Here is a 23,813-nt window from a genome sequence, read left to right on the forward strand (position 1 = left end):
GGGCGGGGCGGGGCGGGACCGCCGCTCGGTTACACCAATGGCGGAGGGTGTTAGCGCGCCCCCTGGCGGCCGGGCGCGGTCCCGCAGGCAGGGCCGGGCCTTTATTCCGCTCACGACCACTCCCGCGCGCCGGGGCCGTCCCGGCTCAGCAGCCGCACCAGTTTGGCCCGGAGGGTGCGCTGAGGTTTAGGCCCGGGGTGCTCCTCCGCTCCTCCCCCGCTTCTCCCCGGGCCCCAGCGCTGAGCGCTGCGGGCGGGGTAGGGCACGGTGGCCTCGTTACTGTGGCCCTCAGGAGCCTGGCGACAGCCCAGCTCCCAGCGCCCTTCCTCCTCTTCTTCTTCCTCCTCCGCCGGAGGCCTGGGCTGGGCGCTGAAGATGTTCTCATAGAGATGCTCGGGGAGCGGCTGCCCAGGGCACGGCCCCAAGTGAGGAAGCTGGCCCCGTGCGATGGAGGCATACACTATAGGGGCGGCAGGCTCTGGCTCCACGGGGTGGAAGTGGGGAAGGTTGGGTGGGGGATGCGGGGCCGAGTGTGAGCCCGTCTGCGTTCTCCCCAGCACCAGGCTGTGCTGGGGGTCTTCATCCTCTGCCCCCCAGGGTTGGGTATGGGGGCTTTGGGCTGACGGCTGGGGCCCCTCCTGGCCCTGCTGCTGGGAGGCGATGGCGGCAGCCACAGCCCGGCACAGCTCCTGGGCTCGCGGGGTGCTGAAGGTGAAGGTGCCCTCACCCGAGTCGCTGCGGCGCCCAGCCTCAAAGGAGAAGATGTTCTGTTGGGGCAGAGGGCAGGGTGAGGGGCTGGCACCTGCCGCAGGCAGGTGGAGGCCCTGGGGAGGGTGCACGTACCTGATCTTGGCCAAACTTGCGGAGGAACGGGTATGGCCAGGCGAGCAGGGGCTGCTGGGACTGCGCATCCTTCAGTGTCAGGCTATGGGCCAGGGCTGCCAGCACGTAGCGCCCGTGCAGCTCACAGCGGGCAGAGGCCTCCGTCTGCAGCACCAGCACTGGGAACTCCGTCACTGTGGGAGCAGAGCAAGGCCGGGCTCAGCCCTGCTGCACACTCAGCAGGAAGACCCCCCCCAGCCCCACTGCAGCACATACGATCCTGCCACGAGGAGTAGAGGCAGTTCTCCTCCATAGGGATGGGCTGCAGCGTGGTGCCACTACTCTGTGCTGCTTCCTTTTTGCCCTGTAACAGAGGAAGGTGAGCACGGCCCCCCCGCAGCACCCTCATCCTCCTGGCCTTGAGCAGCAGGAGGATGCAGGGGGTACCTGAAAGGCCAGCTCGCAGAGCTGCTTGATCCACTCATCCCGCTGCTCAGCTGCCAGCACGTAGCTCTTCTCCGTGGTGGTGAGGTAGAAGGCAGCAGTGGCTTTGGGGCAGCTCCCGGTGCCCGCGGGGCCGATGGAGATGCAGTCGGACAGGCGGATGATGCGGCGTGCACAGCGCCGCAGGGATGAGATGTCAGGTGCTGAGCCATCATCCCGTGCATCAAACTTCTCCATGCGGGCCACGCCAGAGGGGCTGGCAGCGAAGAGCTGCGCTCGCATCTTCCTCCAGGTCCGCTGGAATGGAGGAAGGGCATGGATGTGGGGAAAAAGTGACTGCCACGTCCACACAGCTTGGGAATGGGAGAGCAGGGGTCTCTGACTACAGCCTCTGTGAGGCTGTGCACTGTGAGAGGGCACAGAAAGCTGTTCTGATGCTGGACCATCATGCAAATGAAAGCCATTTTGAGCTGCTGGGCTCCTGCTGGCAGCTTGTCTCTGCTGCACGCAGCCGGGCCCTGCAGCTTGCAGCCTACTTCCTCCCAGGGGAGGCTCTGCAGCACCAACCCCTTCCCAACCCACCACGAGATGGAGAGGCTGCGAGCCCCCCACGCACCTCTAGTGCACAGCACAGCCTCCGCCCTGGAAAACAGATGCAGAAGAACACCCAAAATACCCGTGGGCCTCCCCCATAGCAGGGCACTGGCCCCATGCACGTGGGGGCTGCATGCTTCAGCTCTCGGACTTGGCTCTCATGGAGCACAGAGGTGGGAGCAGTTCCATTAGCACACCATGGGTAGCCCCAACCACACAGTGAGCACAGAATGCTGCACACCCTGAGAGGGTTGGAAGGAGCCCATCTGTGAACATCCAGCATCAGGAGCTGCCATAATGCCACCCACAACGTGCCCACAGAGCCCAGCACACCGGGTCATCGCTTCTCCCACGGCACTGTCCCAGGACCAGGTTCAATGCAGCAGCTCACCTGCTGCTCCACTCACACAAAGAGCTGCGTCTCACTAAAACACCTTTATTGTCTCATTGCACATCACGCAATGGCCGAGCAAGGACGGCCGCAGGGGTGAGCACGAGCTGCTGTTTGCACAGATGGGTCCCCTTGGCCACAGGAGGGCACCACCACTAAAGCTGGAGCCCAAAGGGGTCCAGCTCTGCTCACTCCCTTCCCAGGTGCTGAGGCGCTCAGGCCCAGGCCAAGCAGCATGCCAGCAGCACATACCCCATATCCAGCCACAAACCCACCCTCTGCCTTTTACCTTTCCAAATTTGCAGTGCTGTACATAGAGGATGCCATCCTTCACCGGTTTCTCCATGGGCCCAACACAGCTCCAGCAGCCAGCGCAGGACTCTGGGGCTTGGGCTGCTGGCAGCACAGAAATGTGACTGCTGCAGTCGAAGCAACTGCATGGGGCAGACTTCCTTCTCTCTGAGACTTCCCCTTTTTGGTGTGTGGGATGAGAGGCAAAGGCTGGGCCATAGGAGGCGTCCGTCCGCCCACCCCTTGCAGCGGGGCAGTGGGGCAGAACGCATGCTGTGAGAGCACAGGAAGCTCTAACATTAGCGTGGTGTGCTTGGCTTAGCCCTGGCTGCACCAGAGCACTGCTAATGTTAACAGTGAGGACACACAGATCAAAGTGAGGAGACTGTGGGGCTTTGGAGGGGATGGACCGAAGTCCCTAGGCCACCACTGCACCTGGAAATTCTCCCCCACCCCTACTTGCCTGCCCAACACCTCACAGTACTGTGATACTGATGTATTATGCTGCTGCTGCACAGCTCCACACGTTTCCATCTAGGGCAGGAGCTCAGGCAGGCTGAGCTGTTGACAGTCCCAAAAAAACAGGTCACAGAAGCGCAGAAGAGTCCTCTGGTACAGAATCGGTCTGAGTTTCAGAATGTGAGCCCCAGGTCAAAGGGAAGCAGCCAGCCTGCCCCAGTCTCCTCTCCTGGCCTGTGCAGGGAACAATCTGCCCAGCACAATCCCCAGGCTAGAAGTCCATAGAGCTGTGGGCTAGGTAGTCCTTGCGGCCGATGTTGCTGACTTGTTTGGTCTGCATTGCCTCCAGCTTAGGACAGTCAGTGATGCGATGGCCCAGGCCACCACAGAAGGCACAGCCCCGCTCACCTGCAATGGGAGGAAGAAAATCAGATTGAGCTATAAATGTGCCAGGACAGGTGACAAAGCAGGCACCCATGAGCCACCCCATGAGCCCAGAGCGATGGCAGCTGGGATCCTGTCTGCAACCCACGTCACTCCAACAGCCCCACAGAAGCTCCCTGTCCAGCTCAGGGTCTCTCACCTCCAATGTCCAGCATGGTCTCATCCCCACAGTGCAGCACCTGGAGCACAGGGGGCACCTTCTGCTTTGCTTCCAGGAGCAGAGCCTTCAAGTCCATGAGCACCGACTCATCTAGGGGCAGAGATGCAGATCAGACACAGGCCTAGCAGGGGCCATCACAAGAGTGGCAAAGGATGATGTGCAGGACCCTGAGGCCAGCACCCAGGTGGGTGGCAACGCCCTTCACCACCTCCTCTTTGTGAGCCATAATCACTTATCCCTGCTTGCATGGGAACACCACTCTCACCCAAGCAGAAGCAGCTTTGCCCAGCTGCATCACACAGCTGCAGCCCACCCCACAGGCTCCCCCCATCCCACGCTGTTTCTCACCGCAGGCTTTGTTGATGAAGGTGGTGGCAATACCAGTGTTGCCCGAGCGACCTGTACGCCCGATACGGTGAACTGCAAGGAAACAGACAGGATCGGACCTGGGTGAATGCAACATGACACCCCTGTCCCAGTGACCACCAGGATGGCTGCACAGCCCTCTTGGCTTGTGGCCCCCCAGCTATACTCCCTTGGGCCCACTCCCCACCGTAGTTCTCAATCTCCTCTGGCATGTCGTAGTTGATGACGTGCTGGATGGCGGGGAAGTCCAAGCCCTTAGAAGCAACATCAGTGGCAACCAGAACATCTTTCTTCCCATCTCGGAAGGCCTCGATGGCTTTTGTCCGTTCCTCCTGATCTGTAAACATCCAGCACAGAAGATGAGCAGGGTCAAAGCTCCCAGTCCTACCTCCTGCAGCAACCACTACAGCCTTAAAGCTGAGCGTTACACAGCCTGGGCTCCTCCTGTGTGAAAACCTACACGTTATTTCCCCAGATCAAGCAGCAGAGGGATTCACAGGCCCTGTAAGGAGCTGTATGGTGTTTACATTCGCCATGATAATAAGTAAGGCTGCACTCAATCCCAGAGGTTCTGACACTGCCCCATTTCATCCTCACACTGTGACAATCAGCTATGCGTTGGGACCTCCCATGCTCACACACCATGCTGGAAGGAGTGGGATCAGTCAGGGCCACACTTAGGCCATGTCTCCCCAGTACCCTCACAGACCTTTGCCTCCATGGATGGCCACAGCTTCCACACCCTTGAGCAGAAGGTACTCGTGGATTGCATCAACATCTGCCTTCTTCTCCGCAAAGATCAGCACCTGCCACAACACACATCATATAAGAGTGGTTTTTCTGTGTGCTGACAAAGAGCTCAATCCCCAGAGAAACCCACTTCCTCCTGCTGAACAGGGGCCACAACAGCTCTGGGCCCAGGACTTGTACATACACAGAAGGAACACAGTTCCTTCCTTCACCTACCTCAGCACAGGGCAGAGCCTGGCAGCATCACAGCTGCATCCCCACTGCCATCTCTACAGCTGTGCTACAGAGCCCCACTTCTGCCCCCAGATGTACTGTGGGAACACTGAGAGCATATTTACTCACTGGTGGTGGGGTCTTCTGCAGGCACTCGAGGAGGTACACCATCTTGGCCTCCTCTTTCACATACTCCACTTCCTAGGAAGAAGCACAGAGAAGGTTCAAACAGACAACAGAGAAACTAGCACTGTGTGTTATCCCACGACCCGCTGGGAAGGAGGAGCAAGCACACCTGTCCCTGTGGAGGAGGTACTGGCTGCTCTCACAAACCATTCAGGCCTGCCACGTGGCATGGGAGAGTTCCCAAAGTTCCTCACCTGCACAACATCCAGGCTGGCAGCACCTGCTCGCCCAACATTAATGGTGATGGGCTTCACCAGAGCACTCTTAGCAAAGTTCTGGATCTTTTTAGGCATCGTTGCACTGAAGAGAAGGGTCTGTCGCTGGCCCTGCATGAGAGCAAAGCAGGGGCAAGGATTTAGTGCTCAGCCAAAGGTGGGTGCAGGGATTGAGCTAAACAGTGCTCACATCTTCTCAGCATATTACCTTAAAGTAGGAGAAGATGGTGCGGATGTCCCCCTCAAAGCCCATATCAATCATCCTGTCAGCTTCATCCAAGGCCAAGTAACGGCAGATGTCCAGGCTCACCATCTTCTTCTGCAGCAGGTCCATGAGGCGGCCAGGGGTTGCTACCATCATGTGCACACCACTGTGGGATGAGAGAAGGCGCAGCCATGCACTCAGGTCTCTCCCCATGCAGAACACATACAGAATGGCTTACAGAGCTCATGCTGTGGGCTGATAACATCCAACTAGCATGTCACCTTCACCCCCACACTCCCCAAAGCCATCCAGTTAGGATGCCACCCCTCAGTCCCCCGCTAGAAATAAAAAGAGCCCAACTTCAGTCCTGCACGACCCTCCCCACGAGGTCTTACTGTTTGATGGTCTCCATCTGCTCCTTAACAGACATTCCCCCAATGCAGAGGGCACAGCGCAGCGGGGGCAGGCTGTCCTCCTGCAGCAGGCGACAGTAGTACTCAATGATGCCATGGGTCTGCCGGGCCAGCTCCCGCTGCAGAGGAAAAAAACACATTAATTCCCCACACAATGAGCATCTGAAATCGTCACTGAACAACAGTAAGCTTCCTCCCGCGCTTCACCGTGCCCCAAGAACTCACAGAGGGACAGATGATGAGTCCGTAGGGTCCCTCTCGCTTAGAAAATGGCAATCTCTTCTCCTGCTCCAGGCAGAACATGATAACTGGAAGGGTGAACACCAAAGTCTTCCCAGAGCCAGTGAAGGCAATGCCAATCATATCCCTTCCTGAGAGGCTGTCAAAAAAACAGGCCAACGGTGAGCAGAGTGTTACAGGAGGGCTCAGAGCTCCAGATCTGAGCAGGGTGAAAGGGCTTAGAGGGGAGCACGCAGTTTGTGCTGCTGGGTGGGCTGGAAGCAGCAAAACGTTCTCTACCCTGGGACATGGACAAAACACTCACATTGTGGGGATGCCTTGAATCTGTATAGGCGTTGGCTGCTGGATTCCTTTTTTCTTCAAGCCCCTCAGGATAGCTGTTAGAGAACACAGGACATTCCTATTCACAACCTACTTTCCCTCCAACTCATTTTTCAGCCACAGCCCTCTGACTGGTGATAAATGACCCTCAGGCCAGCAGCCAGCTGATACAATCCCTGTTGTGAACTTAAGCCGTGACCCTGCCAACAGAACAGTCAGCAGCTTCACTCACTGAAGAACACCCCAGAAAAAGCTGCCCTCAGTCCCACCTGCTGGAAACTTCATCTCCTTGAAGCTCTTGATAGGAGGTGGGATCCCCTCCCCCTCCACAAGGATGTGGTATTTCTTGCGCACACGATCGTGCCGAGCCTCTGACATGGCCAGGATGTAACGAGGTGCTCTCCAGCTGGAAAGTGACAGAGGAAGTTCAGAGTGCAAAATGTCCTGAGGCTCCAGAGCCTGCTGACCTAGCAAAAGATGATGAGAGCTCCCTTATGGGCTCTGAAATCCCACAAAGGAAAACAGCTGACTGGCTTGATTCTGCTCATGAGGTCATACACAACAAACACCTCCTCGGGGTCCAAGTGAGAAGCCTCAACATAATAGACAACAACAGCCTAGAGATAATGAATAAAACGTGCCGATATCATTTAGACCCATCTCAGCTAATTCTGTGGCACTGTCTCAAACTTCCTGGGTTCTCCCACTCTCGTCCTCTTTGACTCCCTCAAGATCTAAAGACTCAGCTCGAGCCTTCAAGTTTTACATAAATGAATACATAAATCTTATTGTATGGGAAATAACATCCAAAGTAACACAACAGTCTTGCATTTTACACAGAGTAGTAAGCAGACACAAAACCAAGTAAGTATATGACCCAGAGACCCCACAGCAGTTCTCCTCCTACCCAGCTGTATGGCTTCCAGCTGTTGCCAGCTGCAAGGAAGTGACATTTAGAGAAAAACAACCCCTACATTGAGAAACACACCTGGTTTTAATCGGATCATCATACGTAATGCCCTTTGCCATCTCCTTCACTGACATCAAAGCTGCAAAATCAAAGCCAATAACATCAGAATGAGCTCTCAGTTTCCATGCCTACAGACAGCAGAGTAAGATGAGTTAGGCAGCACCTCCGGGACAGCCTGCTGGAGCCTGGGGCCTGCAGCTGCACAGCCCCAGTTAAGTCAGGCAGCTGGCTGCTAAACGAGGATCTGCACTGTGATTTCCTTCTCCAGTCCCAGGCTGTACTGCTGCCCAACAGCTCTACAGGACACAGATGCCAGCGCTCACCTCGGCCCTCTGCCACACTCTCCAGGATCTTCTCCTCCTCCTTCAGCTGCTTCTCCTTGGCTGACTCCTTCCGGGCTGGGGAGAGGTAGGCAAGAAGTGAAAGAGTCCCCACCTCTCGCAGCACAGACCCTCCCCGCACCAGCGGCCCTACCCTCCGCCTTCTCTTTGAGGTGCTGGTGCTGGTCCAGGAGGCTGATGTTGGACTGCGGCCCCAGAGGGATGTCATCCTCGTCCCCGCGCTGCTCGCTGCCGCTGTCCCGCTGCTCCTCCTCCGACACCACCTTCCGCCGCATCTGCAGCAGCTTCTGCAGCTGGAGGAGAACCGCGGGGTGAGAGGCGCCGCACCGGTACTGAGCCCCGCCCCCCCACCCCCGTTACGCCGTTACCATCTGCTGCTTGCGCTGCTTCACCGGCACGTAGGGCACGTAGTCCTCATCGTCCTCTCCCGACATGTCGGATCCATCGGCCGCCTCCTCGCGCTGCCTCTGCGGGAAGACGTGAAGTGAGCGGGGCGGGCGCGGAGCCGGGGGGGGCTCATCGTTAGCGGCCCCGGGCTTCACCTTCCGCTCCGCGCCCGGCTCCATGGCGCCACTACCACCCCGGGGCCTCGCTGACCCGGATGTAAAAACAGGCACACCGGAAGTGACGCGTACGCAGGTACTGTTGCCTAGCAACACAGCGTCGCCCCCTCCCGCGCGCGAGAAGCGGCCCTACGGATCCCCTTGGTGGCCAAACTTCCCCGAAAAGCGTACAGCACAGTACGCCCCGCCTCACCGCGCCCGAAACAAAGCAGCAGAGGCTGGGGTTAAATAAAATAAAAAATTAAAAAGTTCTTTATTGGGTCCAGCACAGGCCTTCCCCGCGGCGCAGGGAGCCGGGCGGAGAGGGCGAGGGGACGGTTGGGGCGGGGTGACCCCACGGTGGGAAGGAGGAGGTGGCAGGGAGCCCCGGGGGCCCCGCGGGGCAGGAGAGCACCGGGGTCCCCGTAACGAGGGACCCCACAGAGGAGAGCCGGGGACCCCCGGGAGAGGGTACGGGGCACAGTGAGGAGAGCGGAGCGGCTGAGGGGGGTGGGGGGGGGAGCAGCCCCACACCTCACTGCGCTGCGCTGGAAGTGGTTTTCTTCAGGGTGAAGTTGGTCCAGTTCACGGCCACCTTCTGCCGCGTCTGCTTGGCAGAGTCCAGACAGAACCTGGCCAGGAGAGAACGGAGCCCCAGTGAGCGGCAGAGCCCCCAGAAGATCAAACCCCAACCCCACCTCACACCCACCCTGCCAGGACATGCTGCCTCACCTCTTGAAATACTCCACTTCCCGGTCAGTTTCGTCCATCTCTACACCATCTAAGTCCTTGGGCAGGAACACGTCATCTGGCAAGCAGTAAGCACAAGGTCACCACAATATGGCAACACCCCTAAAGCCCAGCTGCTCCCAACAGGACAATGCCAGGGATAGGAGCCCCCCCCCCCCCCCCACACCAGGGCAGTACAGGAAGGGAGCTGGATGCAAGCAGGGCAAGGGCTGGGAAGGGGCCACAGCAGCGAGAACATGGCAGAGTAGAACTGCAGGCACCCACCGATAGAGGTACTGGATTTCTCCACCTTGTTGCGGTTCTTCCTGCTCTTGCCCTTGGGCTGGGGGGATCCCCCCAGAGCAGTGAGGGGAGGCAGCTGTCGGTCTGCAGTGGCTGGGGTGGGCAGCTGCACGAGATCTGGCAGCTCAGCTTTGCCCTCTCCCCTCCGGCCTTTCCAATCACCGCTCCTCTCCTTCTCCGGCCTGGCAGTGCCGCAGCTCCAGGGCTGCTCCTTGCCACTTTCCACCACCTCAGTGCAGCCACCCGCCCGCTGCGGCTCTACGGTGCTGGGCTTTGAAGGGTGCTTGGTTCCCAGTACCTGTCCCTTCACACCAGAGTTCTCCAGCCTGGCCTGGCCACTGAGCACCACAGCACCGTCCCCCTTCTTCACCTGCCCGCTCTGCCGCTTGTTCTTCCGCTGCCGGCCCCCTGCCAGCACCTGCTCCGGTGGTTCCTGCTCCTTGGGCTGCAGGCCCTCCTTGGGCTCTGGGCTCTGCCCACCGCCATCCACAGCAGAGTCTGCAGCCTTGGACTGAACCCAGATCATGCGGGACAGGCTGGGCACAGCGCTGAGGCGCTTCACCACGCCGTTCTCGGTGGCTGTCGGGGTTAGCGGCAGCTCCCCCGGCCCATCACCCCATCGGGGGCCCAGCTCGCCCCGCAGCAGTGCATGGCTCTTGGAGGGACCCAGGCTGAGCGGGGCGAGGGCCAAGTCTATGTCCTGCAAGTCAGAGGAACCATTGAGGTGGGAGATCAGGTTCTTCTGCTCCAAAACAGCTGCCTTCTTGGGGAAGTCATTGACATCCAGGTTGAGGTCATAGACACTGAAGCTGGCTCGGATGGAGTCCTTGATGGTGTTCTTGATCTCCTGCAGCCGGCTGCTGAGAAAGCTGTTCACACGTTCCAGCTCCAGCTCTGGCCACTCCAGGAGCTTCTCCTCGTCTGACTCCCTGCTCTGGCTGCTTGCAGGAGCACGCTCTGCCCGCTTTTGGGCCTCTGCCTCCAGCTGGGCTTTCTCCTTCTCCTGCAACACAAGTAAAGATCAGATGGGCGAGGCACACGTGTGCAGGCCACACACCAGCCTGGTGAGGCAGCAAACCACGGCCCAGTGTTCAGCATGGCTGCCCCAAGGATTCCACAATCCCCAAACTGCCTGAACTGCCCAGCAGGCACCACAATAGCCACCACTCTGCACAGAGGACTCCACTCTGGGCACAAGGCACCAGTGAATAGCACAAGCTTTTACAGCACTGCTTCTTTCCACTACAGAGGCACACTGCTCATCAGAGCCACAGCACACAACAGAGCAGCTTGTCCATCTCAGATGCTTTGGACAGAGGTGCAAGGAAGTCTCCAAAGAGCTAGACTTTGGTGTCAGCTCAGGAGAAGGGCAGCAAAGGGCACAGAGCTCAAGAAACCAAATGGAAGGAAGTGGGAGAATGCAAAGCCCTGCCAGGAGCAGTCTTGCCCTGACCTTCTGAGAGGAGTAGGACAGGCCTTCCTCTTGCCCTCTGCTCCCACCTTGCTTAGCCACACAGGACACAGAGCAGCGCTTCCCTCTGCCCACCCTCACCTTCTTCTTCTGCTTGTGCCGTGCCCGCTTGGCTGCCTTGGCACTGTTCAAGGGCTTGGGCTCTGTGCTGTTGATGTAGTCCAGCAGTTCGTCCACGTTGCGGTGGTCCACAGCGGGCTCTCCTGAGCTGCTGTTGTGCCCTAGTTTTTGTGGCAACTCCTCTTTCCTTTTGGTGAGGCGTGAGCGCAGCTTCTCCCGAATCTCAGCGTAGTTGCGGCTTGTGGGAGCGGCTGGTGGCTGCAGGAGGCGAGAAGTACCAGAACCAGTGTGACATGCAGGCAGCCCCAGCTTCCACACCAGTCACCCATCACTCTCCCCAGCCACTCCTGTCCCTGAGGTCTCAGTGCAAACTTTACTGAACTCCTTTCCAACATAGCTACAAAGGTGATTAGAGGCCTGAAGCATCCTCCTGATCTGACAGACTGGGACTGTTCAGCCTGGAAAAGAGAAGACTGAGGGGGAATCTAATAAGCAGATGAGGCCAGGCTCTTTTCAGTGGTGCACAGCAACAAAACAAGGAGCAACTGGCACAACCCAGACACAAGAAGTTCCATATTAACATGAGAAAAAAACTATACTTTGAGGATTACTGAGCTACCCACAGAGGTTGTGGAGTCTCCTCTGGAAGGGGAACTCACTTGGATACTTCCCTCTGCAACCTACTCCTGGGAACCTGCTTTAGCTGACGGGTTGGACTAGATGATCTCCAGAAGTCCCTTTTAAGCCCTGCAATTCTGTGATGAAGCCACAGGGACTGACAGGCAGGACACTGTGAGTTGGGAGCAAGGGCACCAGCAGGCTGATGAGGCAGGAGGGAATTCAACTGGGGGGAGGGGTACACATACTGGCAGAGAATAGCTGTGGCCAGACCCTCCCCCCTCCATGCTCTCCACACACCAACTTTACAACACGGGCAGAGCACAATGACTGGAGGTGACTGCAGAGTGGTCTCTCACTCACCGCATTGTGGCCGAAGAACTCACAGTAGCAGCAGTCACAGAACTTTCCATCTTTCTGGTTGGTGGAGGAGGAGGTGCAGGAACTGCGCTCCGAGCTGCTGTCCTCATCCTCCCCAAGCCCCTCATCTGCCTCACATGGCTGCGGTGGATGGCAGCTGGTACCATTTGGGAACTTGTGTCCTTTGCAAGAGGTGTCCCTGAGGAGAATGGCAAGAAGTGAGTGCAAGCAGAGGAGCTCAAAATCACCCCCCATTAGGTGTATGAGAACACCCTTCCCAAGGCACCCTGTGCCAGAGCAGAAGGATTTGCAGGGCAGACAAACCCCAGCCCCCTGCACCCTCCTCTTGCAAGGAAAATGCTGGAGGAGCCCGTGGCAGAAGGTGTTCCTAACTCTTCACCCCCCGGCACCTCTAACAGGCAGAAAGCTGGCCCACCAGAGTTCCAGAAATCAATGTCCCCTGCAAGGCCACGAGCTGATCCCAGGGCAGGGAGTGGTACTCACTGGGGGTGGCAGGTAGCACAGGTGAGAAACGCTGGAACTGCATGCAGCTGCCAGACATCCCCACATGCAGGCAGGCCCAGCTCCCAAGGGCACAGACCACCCAGTTCAGGGCCAGGGCACGGCCCACAGCACCATTCCTCTAGCTCCAGCTCGAGACTTGTCTGGCCCTCCGAAGGGAGGGCTAATCAGCAGAGAGGAACCAACTCCCTTAACTCAGCATGCTCTCTTCCAAGGCACAGGTAGCCCAGAGAGGGCCAGGGGAGCAGGCGAGTAGAATCACCAGTCCACAGGCTTCATCTTCTTGAGAACCTTTGCCCATTGCATCAGCTGCCCGAAGGGTCTCACTGACAAAGGTCCTGTTGGCCAACAGCAGGTTGACCAGGCGGTTTCTCTGGGTCTTTTAGCTGGAGGAGGAGTAAGCAAGCAAGCAGTCTCTTCTGCACCACAGTACTAAAGGACAACCGCACAGAGAAGACATGTAGGGAGAAAAAGAGCTTAACTCTTAAAGACCAGGGGTCTACGGCAGCAGAACCGGCCCACAAACACAGTGGCTCTCTGCACCAACATTCCACAGTGGTCAATCCCTCCACAGGGGAAACTGCTTCCTTGGGCAGGGGTGGGATCAGTCAGTGAGGAGAGGCTGGAAACACACAGGGCTCATCCACTCACCTGTTTGTGCCCGGCAGCTGGTGGGAGGCAGGTGGAGGGATGAGCGAAGTACTGCAGTGCCCGTTGCAGGGATGAGTGCAGCCCGAAAGCGGAGGTGGCATCTTCAGCAGCGGCACGTTGGCAGGGGGCAGGTGAGGGCTCTTACACGACCCCGGGCCGTGTGAGACTGTGCCGGCAGAAGGGGACTCAGATGCCAGCTTCGGGGCTGCCGCCTGCACGCTGGGTGCGGGGAAGAGCGCAGCCTGCGGGGCGGTGCCCAGCGGGACGTGCGGAGGGGAGGCAAAGGGTCCTGGGTGGACAGGAGTCTGCTTGGAGGGGACCAGCACTGGCGGCTGGGAGGGGAGCCCCGTGGGACTGTTGGGAGGAGCAGTGAGGTCCGAGTGCTGATGATGCTCTGAGGAGTGGAAGGCTTCACCTGCAGACAGGCAGAAGCAGAGACAGTCAGGTACCAGGGCCGCAGTCAGTGATGTTGCACAACCCAAATGCATGTGGGTCCCTCAGTTCAGGTTCAGGACAGCCCAGAGAAAGCACCCAAGTCTCCACTAACACTAAGTGGTACCGCAGCACCAAACGTCAGCCAGAAGGCAATGCACAGGGCTGGGTTGCTCCTGAGGGAGCAGAACACAAACCACATCTATTTGAGTTTCTTCTATAGGGACAAACCCTGTCCCCCCAGCTCAGGTACTTGGGTTAGAAGCCAGAAGCCATCCCTGCTTGCAATGGGACTCAGCAGCTTCATCTGCCCCAGAGGCCCTGACAAAAGCAACAAGGGGGAAGGCACTGGGCCAAGAGGATGAGGGCAGACCCACCCCTGCTACACACACCTGGTGGGGTGGCCCTCCGGCACAAGCTTTTGAACTGCTTCGGCGGCATCTTGCAGAAGTCAAGTGAGGTAGGCAGAGGCGAGCCTGGGGCAGCACTGCCAGTGGTGGGGGTAGTCGCATGGCCATAGGGACAGGCCTTGAGCCCCGGCACTGTGGCAGGAGCCTGGCTGATGCACTCTGAAGAGAGAGCCAGGCTGGGGTGCTTGTCACCTGCAAGGAAAGCAGAGCTAGGGCCAGGCTACTTCTGGGTGTCTCCTGGCCATTTCTGGTGGGAAAAGCTCTGCAGCCTTCAGCACAGCACCTCTGCTTGCAGCCACCCGACTCCACCCTGCCTGCAGTGTGGCATGCTGACACTGTGCTAAAGCAACACTCCCAGCAAAGCAACAAAATGCTTCAGTGTCCCAATACCCTCTGCCTTTGCTGTAGTAGAAGCCCCCTGCTGCCTGCCCCTGCCCACCAATCAGGTTGCTTGCAGGGATACAGGCTAAGCCAGAGGCAAGTGAGAAAGCTCTGCTTAACCCCACAGCTGGCTTCAACTCACCTAGCGCAGCAGTGGGGGCCCCGAGGGGACTGCCCTGTGTGGCCCCGTTGGTGTGCTGCGAGTTCCAGAGGCCCGAGAGCTTGTGAGCAGACAAGAAAGAGCTGGGGTCCCAGTCCCCTGAGTTCCCGTGGCACGAGGAGGAAGAGGAGGAGGTGGAAGAGGAAGAGGAGTGGGAACCACCCCCACAAGACTGCGACTTGCAGGATGTGTGGGATAACGAGACCTGGCAGGGAAAACACAGAGTGAAGTAGGAGCAGAGTTGGGAGTGACGCAGGAGACTTCTGCCCCAGGGTGTTGGAACCAAGACCCTCTCAACTGACCCCAGGCCCCCTGCTCCTTACACTGTCTCTGTCCAGCAGAGGGGCAGCCTGGTTCCCAGGACCCAAGCCCACAGCCAGATGGATGCCAAAGGCCACATGCCACTCTGCTTATGTTCAACATGGGCCAGTGTTAAACAAAGCTATACAAGAAGTCACCGATTCACCTCGAGCTGTGCACAGGGGCACGCACCTGCCCTGCCACACACTGCCCCTTTCACCTTGGCAACTGCAGCCCTGGCAAGACCCAGCGTGGCAGCACAGAGCTGGGCAGCTTGCCACAGGGTCAGCGCAGGAGGAGCACAAAGCACAGTGCGGCAGGGCTGGCAAAGCAGCAGCACTGCCAGCCCTGCCAGGTAAGCAGCTTCAACACCGCACGGGCTGCCAGACAAACCTCAGCACCATCCCCTACCCCTTCTGAGTAACACTCGAGGAGCTAAGGCTGGAGCAAGGAGAGGGCCCGCAGACCTAGCTCACACCACAGGAGAATCAGCACTGCGCGGCCGCGCTCCTGGGAGCCCCAACACTTCTAACCACTGCTCCCTGGCCCCGTACCGCCAGGGCCTGCTCCTGCACCGCCCGCCGCTCTTCCTCCTCCACGCTCTTCCGGCAGCTCTGGCAGATCCACAGTGGCATTTCTCCCAGGAGGTTCTGCACGAGCGTTGGCACGAAGTCTGGTGGCAGCCTCTCACCCGGAGAAACCAGCCCATTGTGGGACGGGCCTCCCCAGTCCTTGCGCTCACGGTGGCAGAGCAGGCAGCATGTCTGCACGGACTGGTTGGCGGTGGGCAGCACCTGCAGTGGGACACACAGGCCGTGAGTCACCCCAAGGATCTGCTGCAGGGCATCAGGGCAGCGGAGGCGCATGAAAGACTTCAGGATGCTGACAACAAACCAGAACACTTCTCGCAGGCTGCACGCGGATCTGCACCTCCTCCCAGGAAAACAGAGCGGCCCTGGGCTGCCCAGCCGCTGCCACAGCCCAGGATGTGCCAGCAGTGGGCATTTCAGACCCTCAGGAGGACCGTGCTATGCTACAAAGCCATCCCACCATCAGCCAGCACCACGCCAGCCTGTGAGGCCACCAGCAACTCTCACTGTACCTGTGTTACAGCAGTTCCAACGGGACCCCTAGAGCAAAGTGCAACCCACAGATGTCACCAGGCAGGGTTGGCACGGGGGCCCACAGCCACAATGCACCCTACTCATTCACTGCAGAACCCCGCAACAGCACTCTCACATCCCAGGCCCTCCCGCCCACCTCTTTGTTCCGTGCAGCCCGCAGCACAGATGCACCAGGGTGGGGTGCAGCCCCCAGCGCTCTCCGCACGCACAGCAGCAGGGCTCACAGCCGAGCAGCACAGCACGCACCGGGCCCCAGCCTGCAGCTCAGCAGAGGCCCCGCGGCCACGACGAGCAGAGCGCGGCACGGGGGCCCCCATTGTCTGCCACTGCGGTGGGCCCCGCAACAATGAGCACACATTTAACTGCCGCTGCGAAACAGATGGCGTCTCCCAGGCTCAAGGTGAAGCAAAGGTCAGAGACCAAAGAGGGCGGGGGGGCACGCAGCATCCCTGCCCCGTGGGGTGGCCGCGGCCTTGGGGGGCTCTCGGACCATCAGCGAGAGCGGGCGCAGCCGCCGCTCCGCACGAGGAGACGGCGTTTCCCAGCACACCCAGCGCACGCGGGCGGAGCGGGGAGCCGTGCCGCCGGCCCTCTGCAGCACGCTCCGCGGCCGGGCACCGCGGGGACGGGCAGGTGCCGGGCAGCCCGTCCAGCAGCCGCCCCGCTCAGCCGCGGCGGGGCCGGTCCTCCTGCCGCGGCATGGGGGCACATCCCCGCAGCGCCCGGGGGAAGAGACGGCATCCCGCAGCGCAGGGCCGCGCCCCGCCGAGCAGCGGGGACGCAGCGCGGGGCACGGCGGCACGCGGGCTCCCGGGACCCCACCGCGGCAATTCTCCCACCGCCACCGCCGCGGGAGAAGGACCGCGCCCCTCCTCTCGCACACGCCGGCGGAGCCCGGCACGAAGCCGCTCCCATCCTCGGCCCCAGGCGCGGAGGGGACCTGCCCGCCCCGGCGACGCAACCGCAGCCCCGTGCCCCGACGGCGAGCCCGGGGGCGGCGCGGCGCCGTGACGGCCCTGCCCGGGGCCCCACACCCACCGCCCGCCCCTCGGAGCCGCCCCGCAGCGCCGCGCGGCCCCGTCCCGGTACCTGAGGGGCGGCTCCGCCCGGCTCCGCGCCGCCGCCCGCCGCCGATACCTCGGGCGGGGCGGGCGGCTCCGGCGGCGGGGGAGGAGGAGGCGGCGGCGGCGGGGCGGGAGGAGGACCGGCGGCCCCTCCGGGACGTTCTCGGCGGTTCGCGGCGCCTCCGGCCGCCGCCACCTTGTTCCGCCTGCGAGTCATGGCGAGCGCGGCCCGCCGCAGACAGGACAACAGCCAATATGGCGGCGCGGCCCGTCCGGCCCCTGCCCGGGGGGGGGGCGGCCCGGCGACGTGAAGCCGCCGCCGCCATCTTCCGAGCGGGCGGCGCCGCGCGTTATGGCGCCCCCTGGCGGCCGGAGGCGGCGCAGCGGCGGCTCCCCCGGGTCTCGGTGCAGCGCCCACGCGTGGGATGGCGCTCCTTGGGCGGCAGCGCCGCGCGGTTCTCCGCGCTGCGTGCGCGGCTTCGCGCCCTCACACCGCAGATCCGCACTTCCGACTCACTCGGCGCATTTCAGCCGTGCGGGTTTTCCTCGTGGTGCGTGACACGAGTGGGTTTGCAGCCCCTCCGCAGCCCGCTCCCGGGGTAAAGGCGCTATCCCCATCCCCTTGGAGACATCGCACCCGCGCAGCCCCGTGCTCAGCACGGGCAAAACCGCGATGCAGCGGGGGCTCCGAGTCCGGCGTGGGGCTCCCTCCAGCCCACGCCCCGCAGTCCTGCGCTGCCCCAGCGCCGTGGCACACCGCAGCCACGAACTCCGAGCTCTCCGCACCCACGCAGCTACCGCTGAGCCGAGCCCCGCTGGGCCCGGGGAGCGGCCGTGACTCAGAGACGTCCTCCGCCCTGAGGTGGAGTTGACAGAACGGAGCGGATTTTTTGCCCGGGAGTGGCCCCGCTCGCGCTTTCCGACGTCTGAATTATCAGCGTCCGCAACACCGCGTGGAAACAGCCGCTCGCTGTGCCGCAGCCGGCAGCTGCCCCACGGAGGGCTCGCCGAGTTCCACGGATAGCAGTGGGGCCGGCTCCGATGGAGCCCAGGGGACCGAAGGGGGAGGGAAGCGGGGTACCCACGCGGGGCGCACCGGGAAAGGCGCCCGGCCCGACGGGGATCCGCCCTCAGTGAGAAGGCAGCGAGAAACCGGTCCGTCGGGTGACGGCCGCCTTTCCTGCACCGGGCATTCCCCAGGTTTCGCCGACGGCAGGGGCCGGTCCTCTGGGCCCCGCGGCCCCGGAGGTGGGCAGACACCTCCCCGATCCGCCCTCGGGCGGTGCCCGGTGACGGCCCGCCCCGTCGGACAGCGGCGGGCGCGGGGAGCCGGGCGGCGGCACTGCTCCTGGTCACGCCATGCTGCCCGCCGCTCTCCGGAGATGGCTGCACCGGCCCAAGGTGAGAGCTGCGGCGGCTGTTCCCCGTTCCCGGTATGGCACGGGCAGCCCCGACGGGGCGGCCGCCGGACCCGGAGCTCCGCCACCCGCGCGCTGCTGCCGGTAGGCAGCTGGCAAAGAGAACGGGCGGGAGGAGCCCCTCCCGGTGCGGAGCGGTCCTGGGGGTAGCGGGGAGGGGTGGGGGAGCTCAGGCGCTCACAGGAGCGTGGCAGTGCCAGGCCATCCCGGAGCAGGGCGGGAGGAGGAAGCTGTGCCGCGGGCTCGGCCGGTGACTCACGGTGCGGTGGTGCCGCGAGAGCCCGACGGGATCGGGCAGCACCGGGGCCGCCCCATATCGCTGATACCGATCCTCAGCCCGCCCCGGCCCCGCAGCCCCAGCTGCCTCGGGAGAGTTTTGGGGTGCGGTGGGGTGGGGGTGAATTGCCGGTGCCCCTGCACTCCCTACCCGCAGACCTTTCACCTGCTGCTGTGTTTACAACCGTGCACGGATCTGTGCCCACACTGCTGGGATGAGGGCAAGCTTGTTCGTCCTGCTCTGAAGAAACGGAGTTATGGGTGGGGACAGCGGGGTGGCTCCATCTAGGGCCCTGCTGTGTGCCAGCCCCATCGCTTGTGCTCTCTGCCCGCAGCGCTCCGACCCCCGGCTGCTCTCACAGTTCTTCTTCGCCGACGAGCGGGTGACACGAGTGGTGGCTGAGATCAATGGGCTGGATGCTGAGCTGGACCCGCAGCAGTACCTGGCGCTCCTCAACCAGCTCCACCTCAGCCAGGTATGGCACAGTGACCCCGGCACACAGCTCTTGGGGTGGCCTCGGTGACGTCCCTGTCCCCATCAGGCTCAGCTGCTGGCTGTCATTGAGCGCATCATGGAGGAGTGCATCCCCACACAGAGGCACAGCCGTGACTACCTCATCAAGTTCCCCGAGGAGCTCTTGGTGGACAACCTGGGGAACCACATGCTGTTTGCTGCTGAGGTCAGCCCTGAGGAGGGGACTACAGGCTGGGGGTGAGCCCCAGGCTCTGGCCCTTGGCTCCCTCTGGTCCCTGTTCCTAACACACCTCTGGTTGGTGCAGTGCCTTCTGGCAGGGACCTTCCTTGAGGTGGAGGAGGCAGAGGGGGTACAGCTGCGGCCGCGTGCCAGGAACCTGCTGTGCAGCCTGGAGCTGGTGCGGGCACTGCTGCGGGAGCAGAGCCTGAGCCAGCCCAGCACCTACCCTGAGCCCGTGCGGGCTGCACTCGTACAGTTTGACCATCTCTTTGCTGAGTTTGAGCTCAGGTAAGGACTGGGTGTTGGGGCTGCAGAGGCTCAGTGGGGTTGAGTGTCACCTCACTGTCCCCTGACTCCACAGCTATGTGTCCTCACTGGTGGCAGTGAAGTCCCCTGATGAGATCTACAGACAGCAGGAGATCATTGTGCTCTTCTGTGAGACAGTGGAGAGGTGAGGGCACGGTGTGCTGGGGGGGCTGGAAGGGGCTTGGAGCATCCTCCTGGCATCAACCCGGCCCCATCATAAGGCTGTGTGCCCCCCAGAGCCTTACGCTTGGGCTACCTGACTCAGGAGATGATTGACGGCTATGAACCACTGCTGATGTTCACCATCCCCCGCCTGGCCATCATCAGGTGCGTGCAGCCCCCTGCCCTGCCAGGAGTACCCAGGGGTGCCCTGTGCTGATCCTTCCACCCTATGTCCCATGCTATCCCCTTGCAGTGGTCTCCTCATCTACCCCGAGGGTCCCCTCAGCCTGGAGCGCAGCCCTGAGCAGATGTCACGGGTGTTCAGCCCCTTCTACAACCTGCTGACAAAGATCAGGTATGCAGGCAGCACGGTGGGGGCTGGTGCTGTGGCAGTGACGTGGGGTCACATTGTCCCCTCCCTGCAGGGACTTGCTGCGGGTGCTGTCAGTGGAGGAGCTGTGCTTGCTGGAGAGGAGTCTGTGTGCGGCTGAAGCAGAGGATCCCTGCAGCCCGGTCACCCCACCAGCGTGGGGGGAAGCACTGCCCAGAGTGGCCTCCCCTACTCCATGGGATCTCTTGGAGGGTCCCCACGCCACCCCTGCACCCCACACTTTTACAAGGAGGCTGGGGGCAGTGGACAATCCACGCACAGAGAGGCATGTGTGGGTCTGCCTGGGGAGGGAGAGAGGATGGGGTGGCCAATCCCTGCCTGGTGGGAGAGGGATTTTTCATTCCACCCAGTGGGTGACCATCACCTCCTCACACACAGCCCCCAGCACACCCCAGGGCCATGGCTGGAGGCCACGGTGGATGCCCACTGCTCAGAGCTGCGCTCCCACTACCGCAGCACCAGGGACATGCTGCACACCCTCTTTGTCTGTATCTCTGGTGAGTGAGCGCTGCATCCTCATTCCGGCCCCACGCTCCTGCAGTACCCTGAGCCCCCATCCCCTTGCAGGGGTTGCTGATCAGCTCCAGACCAACTTTGCCAGTGACCTGCGCACCATCCTGAAAACCGTCTTCAAGATTGTGGCCTCTCCAGCAGAAACCTCAGTGGAGATGGGCAGCAGTAGTGCGTAACGGGGCTGGCACGGGGCATGGCTCTCCTGTCCTCAGGGAAATCAGGCTGTGACAACAGCGTGGGGACAGCGTAGCCACAGTGCCCAGCTGGGCTGTTGGCAGACAGGGAATGCCACACATCCCATCTGTGGGGACACCCGTGGGGCTGAGTCCTGCCCCGATTCAGCCAGGTAAATACCTTTGTCCCTGCAGAGGATGAGAACGGTGACCTATGTGCAGGTGGTGTGCCCCACGCGGCTGACTGCCCCCTGTGCCCCAGCCCCACGGATACCAGTGGGCTCCGGAGGGCAGGTAAGAGGCAGTGGGGCTGGAGGGCAGTGCAGGCTGTTTGGCACTGCTCCGACCAGGGCAGGAATCCCTGCTAACCCCCCAGTGGGTTTCCCTTTCACATCTCCCCAGCAGGAGCACACAGCCAACCCGAGTGGGTGCCGGACAGCAGCTGCAGCCACTGCTCAGCCTGCCATGCTCCCTTCACCCTGCTGCGCCGCCGCCATCACTGCCGCAGCTGTGGGAAGGTACAGGGGGGCTGTGCTGTGCCGGGCGTGGGGCTCCAGGGGCTGTAGCTGCACTCAGTGCCACTCTCTCCCCACAGATCTTCTGCGCCCGCTGCTCACCGCACACCGCCGTGCTGCCGCGTTGCAGTCAGCCCAGACCTGTGCGTGTCTGCACGCACTGCCATGCCACGCACATCCCACCGTGGCACACCCGCACCTGCTGAAGGGTCCCGGCCTCAGGACGTGGCCACGGGGCTGCTGGGCAGACCCTGTACCCATGGGGCCGGGTGGGCGCAGGACCGCTCACCCCGTGCCTGTGGGGCTCGGTGCTGCCCCGTCCCCAGAGCTGGAAACACGCCTCGCTGCGGTTTTGCTTCGTTGCGTTTTTGCAGGTGAACTTTGGCTGCTGTTGGGCCCAGGGCAGAGTCTCCCCCCCACAGGGACTGTTCTGAGAAGGGCGCAAACAGCGCTCACGTGACGGCACTGCCCCGCGGGACTACGTGGACCGGGCCCTGGGGGGGCTCCAACATCGGGGGGCCCTTAATAAAGAGATGGAAGCGTTCTGCGTGGGCTGGGCTGAGCGCGGCGCCGGGCGGGTGGGAGCACACACAGCACAGCACAGCACCGGCGGGGTGCACGCACGTGGGCACGCGGCTCAACTCTGCATGAAGAGGTGCGGCTGTGCGCGCACACGCACGCGCCATTCCGAGCACGCGGGCCGGGCGCGCGCACGCTCACGACACTCGCGCAGACGCGCGCCCGCAGCGCACACACGTGACGGCCGCGCACTCCGACGTCTGCGGCGCCCTACGGGGCGGGGCCGAACCCGAGGGGGCGTGGTCAGAACGAGGGGGCGTGGCCCCGCCCCGCTCCGATTCAAATTTGAAGCACGAGCTTTCCCGCCCGAAGTTGTTTCCCCGGCGCGCCGACGTCAGCCCCGCGGGGCCGCGCGCGGCCAATGGGCGCTCCCGCCGCCCGGCCCGGCCCCGCCGCCGCCTCCCGCGGTGCCCGCACCCGGCGGGGCTCCGCCGCGGCCATGGAGCGCGCGGCCTCCAGCATCCAGGTGCTGCTGCAGGCGGCCGAGTTCCTGGAGCGGCGCGACCGGATCCGCCCGTGCCTGGCGGAGGCCGAGCACGGGTACGCCTCGCTGTGCCCCGCGCGGCCCCGCCAGGCCGGGAGCGGCGGCAGGTGAGCGGCGGGCGGGGGGGAGAAGGAAGTGGTACCGCCTCCCGGTGCCCGTCCCGGTGCTGACAGCCCGCGCGCTCCCGCAGGTCGGTGCACAACGCGCTGGAGAAGCACAGGTACCGGCGGGGAGCGGAGCGGGGCGCGGGGCCGGCCCGGGCCCTGTGCTGAGCGCTGCCCCGGCTGCAGGCGGGCCCAGCTCCGGCGCTGCCTGGAGCAGCTGAAGCAGCAGGTGCCGCTGGGCGCGGGGCCGGCCCGGCCCACCACGCTGAGCCTCCTGCACCGCGCTCGGCTGCACATCCAGGTGAGCTCAGCCCAACCGTTGTGAGTGTGGGGTGGGTGGACCCGTATTCCTCCACTCTCCCAGCCCTGACCGCCCGCCGGGTCCCGCAGCGGCTGCAGGAGCAGGAGGTGAGGGCGCGCCGGGTGAAGGAGCGCCTGCGGAGCCGGCAGCACAGCCTGCGGCAGCGCCTGGAGCAGCTGCTGAGCCCCGGCGGGGCCGAGCGGAGCCGCGCCGACAGCCTGGACTCGTCCCAGCTCTCGGAGCAGTCGGGCTCTGATGGAGGTCAGTGCGGGACGGTGGGCAGGGGGCACGGGGCGGCCGCCGGGTGCTGACCCCTGCCCCGGTGCGCAGAGGAGGCCGAGATCGACGTGGAGGGTGCGGGGCTCGGTGTGGAGCCGCTGGTTGGCTTTAGTACCGGGAAAGACCACAGCTACTCCAGCCCCCGCAGCCCCTGGTCCTGACAGCGCTGTCCCCTGCACTGCTGCCCTCCAGGACGTGCTGCCACAGCGGCCCAGGGCTGTGGTGGGGGCTCCGGGTGCCTGGTGCATCCCACCCCAGGCCAGAGTGGAGCTGGGCACAGTGCTGGGTGCGTGGCTCCCAGCCCTGCTCTGCTCAACACAGCACTGCAGGGAGTGGAAGCGGCTCTGGCAGACAGCCTGGCTCCGGTAAGGATGTGCCAGGGCTGTGTGCAGTTGGCACAGGGCAGTGCCCAGTGCACCCCCACCTCCAGATGCAGCTACAGGCTAGCCCAGCTGGAGCCTGGACGGGGAAGTGAGCACGTTGAGCAATGCTTCGCACTACTCCCACCACCACCTTGACTCCCCTCTCTTGTATATACCGACACTTATTGCAGTAAAGGCATTTGTTTAAACCGTGTCTGCCTCCTGCCTGCGGCTGGCAGCACTCACTGCCTGCATCCTTCCCCAAGTTCTGCTCTAACAGCCCAACCCTCAGCCAAGTCAGAG

General features: G+C 62.4%; 6 protein-coding genes across 8 annotated transcripts; 3 read left to right on the forward strand and 3 right to left on the reverse strand.

Annotated features, from left to right (window-relative positions):
- Nucleotides 1-30: 30 nt before the first annotated feature.
- DOK3 (docking protein 3) lies at nucleotides 31-2,690 on the reverse strand. Its single transcript, XM_065734612.1, has 5 exons — nucleotides 2,541-2,690; nucleotides 1,270-1,563; nucleotides 1,099-1,186; nucleotides 844-1,016; nucleotides 31-767 (listed from the first exon to the last, which is right to left on the reverse strand). The coding sequence occupies exons 1-5, from the start codon at nucleotides 2,595-2,597 to the stop codon at nucleotides 111-113; spliced, it is 1,269 nt and encodes a 422-aa protein (XP_065590684.1). The 5' UTR covers nucleotides 2,598-2,690; the 3' UTR covers nucleotides 31-110.
- Nucleotides 2,691-2,994: 304 nt separating this feature from the next.
- On the reverse strand, nucleotides 2,995-8,987 carry DDX41 (DEAD-box helicase 41). 2 transcript variants are annotated; one of them, XM_065734637.1, is made up of 17 exons: nucleotides 8,902-8,987; nucleotides 8,194-8,292; nucleotides 7,959-8,118; nucleotides 7,808-7,882; nucleotides 7,503-7,563; nucleotides 6,784-6,920; nucleotides 6,498-6,570; nucleotides 6,179-6,332; nucleotides 5,936-6,072; nucleotides 5,544-5,706; nucleotides 5,315-5,446; nucleotides 5,064-5,135; nucleotides 4,681-4,777; nucleotides 4,159-4,308; nucleotides 3,954-4,025; nucleotides 3,585-3,695; nucleotides 2,995-3,409 (listed from the first exon to the last, which is right to left on the reverse strand). In XM_065734637.1, the coding sequence occupies exons 2-17, from the start codon at nucleotides 8,257-8,259 to the stop codon at nucleotides 3,273-3,275; spliced, it is 1,797 nt and encodes a 598-aa protein (XP_065590709.1). In that variant the 5' UTR covers nucleotides 8,260-8,292; nucleotides 8,902-8,987; the 3' UTR covers nucleotides 2,995-3,272. The 2 variants fall into 2 exon arrangements, with proteins under 2 accessions (XP_065590709.1, XP_065590708.1); XM_065734636.1 differs by lacking the exon at nucleotides 8,902-8,987 and adding an exon at nucleotides 8,368-8,422.
- Nucleotides 8,613-17,203, reverse strand: FAM193B (family with sequence similarity 193 member B). Of its 2 annotated transcripts, XM_065734627.1 has the most exons (9): nucleotides 16,978-17,203; nucleotides 15,319-15,558; nucleotides 14,447-14,669; nucleotides 13,082-13,496; nucleotides 11,912-12,107; nucleotides 10,952-11,188; nucleotides 9,382-10,402; nucleotides 9,100-9,175; nucleotides 8,613-8,999 (listed from the first exon to the last, which is right to left on the reverse strand). In XM_065734627.1, exons 1-9 carry the CDS (start codon nucleotides 17,167-17,169, stop codon nucleotides 8,903-8,905), a joined length of 2,697 nt encoding a protein of 898 aa, XP_065590699.1. In that variant the 5' UTR covers nucleotides 17,170-17,203; the 3' UTR covers nucleotides 8,613-8,902. The 2 variants fall into 2 exon arrangements, with proteins under 2 accessions (XP_065590699.1, XP_065590700.1); XM_065734628.1 differs by lacking the exons at nucleotides 15,319-15,558; nucleotides 16,978-17,203 and adding an exon at nucleotides 13,906-14,115 and having other exon boundaries at nucleotides 14,447-14,778.
- On the forward strand, nucleotides 16,031-20,153 carry LOC136047488 (lateral signaling target protein 2 homolog). Its single transcript, XM_065734638.1, has 6 exons — nucleotides 16,031-16,299; nucleotides 18,982-19,122; nucleotides 19,189-19,326; nucleotides 19,427-19,629; nucleotides 19,703-19,792; nucleotides 19,885-20,153. The coding sequence occupies exons 1-6, from the start codon at nucleotides 16,054-16,056 to the stop codon at nucleotides 20,024-20,026; spliced, it is 960 nt and encodes a 319-aa protein (XP_065590710.1). The 5' UTR covers nucleotides 16,031-16,053; the 3' UTR covers nucleotides 20,027-20,153.
- A 336-nt stretch (nucleotides 20,154-20,489) lies between these two features.
- Nucleotides 20,490-21,813, forward strand: LOC136047489 (lateral signaling target protein 2 homolog). The gene is made up of 5 exons (XM_065734641.1): nucleotides 20,490-20,697; nucleotides 20,768-20,881; nucleotides 21,082-21,180; nucleotides 21,292-21,404; nucleotides 21,482-21,813. Exons 1-5 carry the CDS (start codon nucleotides 20,499-20,501, stop codon nucleotides 21,605-21,607), a joined length of 651 nt encoding a protein of 216 aa, XP_065590713.1. The 5' UTR covers nucleotides 20,490-20,498; the 3' UTR covers nucleotides 21,608-21,813.
- Nucleotides 21,814-22,332: 519 nt separating this feature from the next.
- On the forward strand, nucleotides 22,333-23,717 carry MXD3 (MAX dimerization protein 3). The gene is made up of 5 exons (XM_065734613.1): nucleotides 22,333-22,571; nucleotides 22,655-22,684; nucleotides 22,755-22,869; nucleotides 22,959-23,130; nucleotides 23,200-23,717. The coding sequence occupies exons 1-5, from the start codon at nucleotides 22,342-22,344 to the stop codon at nucleotides 23,307-23,309; spliced, it is 657 nt and encodes a 218-aa protein (XP_065590685.1). The 5' UTR covers nucleotides 22,333-22,341; the 3' UTR covers nucleotides 23,310-23,717.
- The last annotated feature ends 96 nt before the right edge of the window (nucleotides 23,718-23,813 follow it).

The sequence above is a fragment of the Cyrtonyx montezumae genome, unplaced genomic scaffold (genome assembly GCF_038088225.1).
Source record: "Cyrtonyx montezumae isolate F1298 unplaced genomic scaffold, pur_monq_1.0 scaffold_18, whole genome shotgun sequence".
In the NCBI taxonomy this organism is placed as follows: Eukaryota; Metazoa; Chordata; class Aves; order Galliformes; family Odontophoridae; genus Cyrtonyx; species Cyrtonyx montezumae.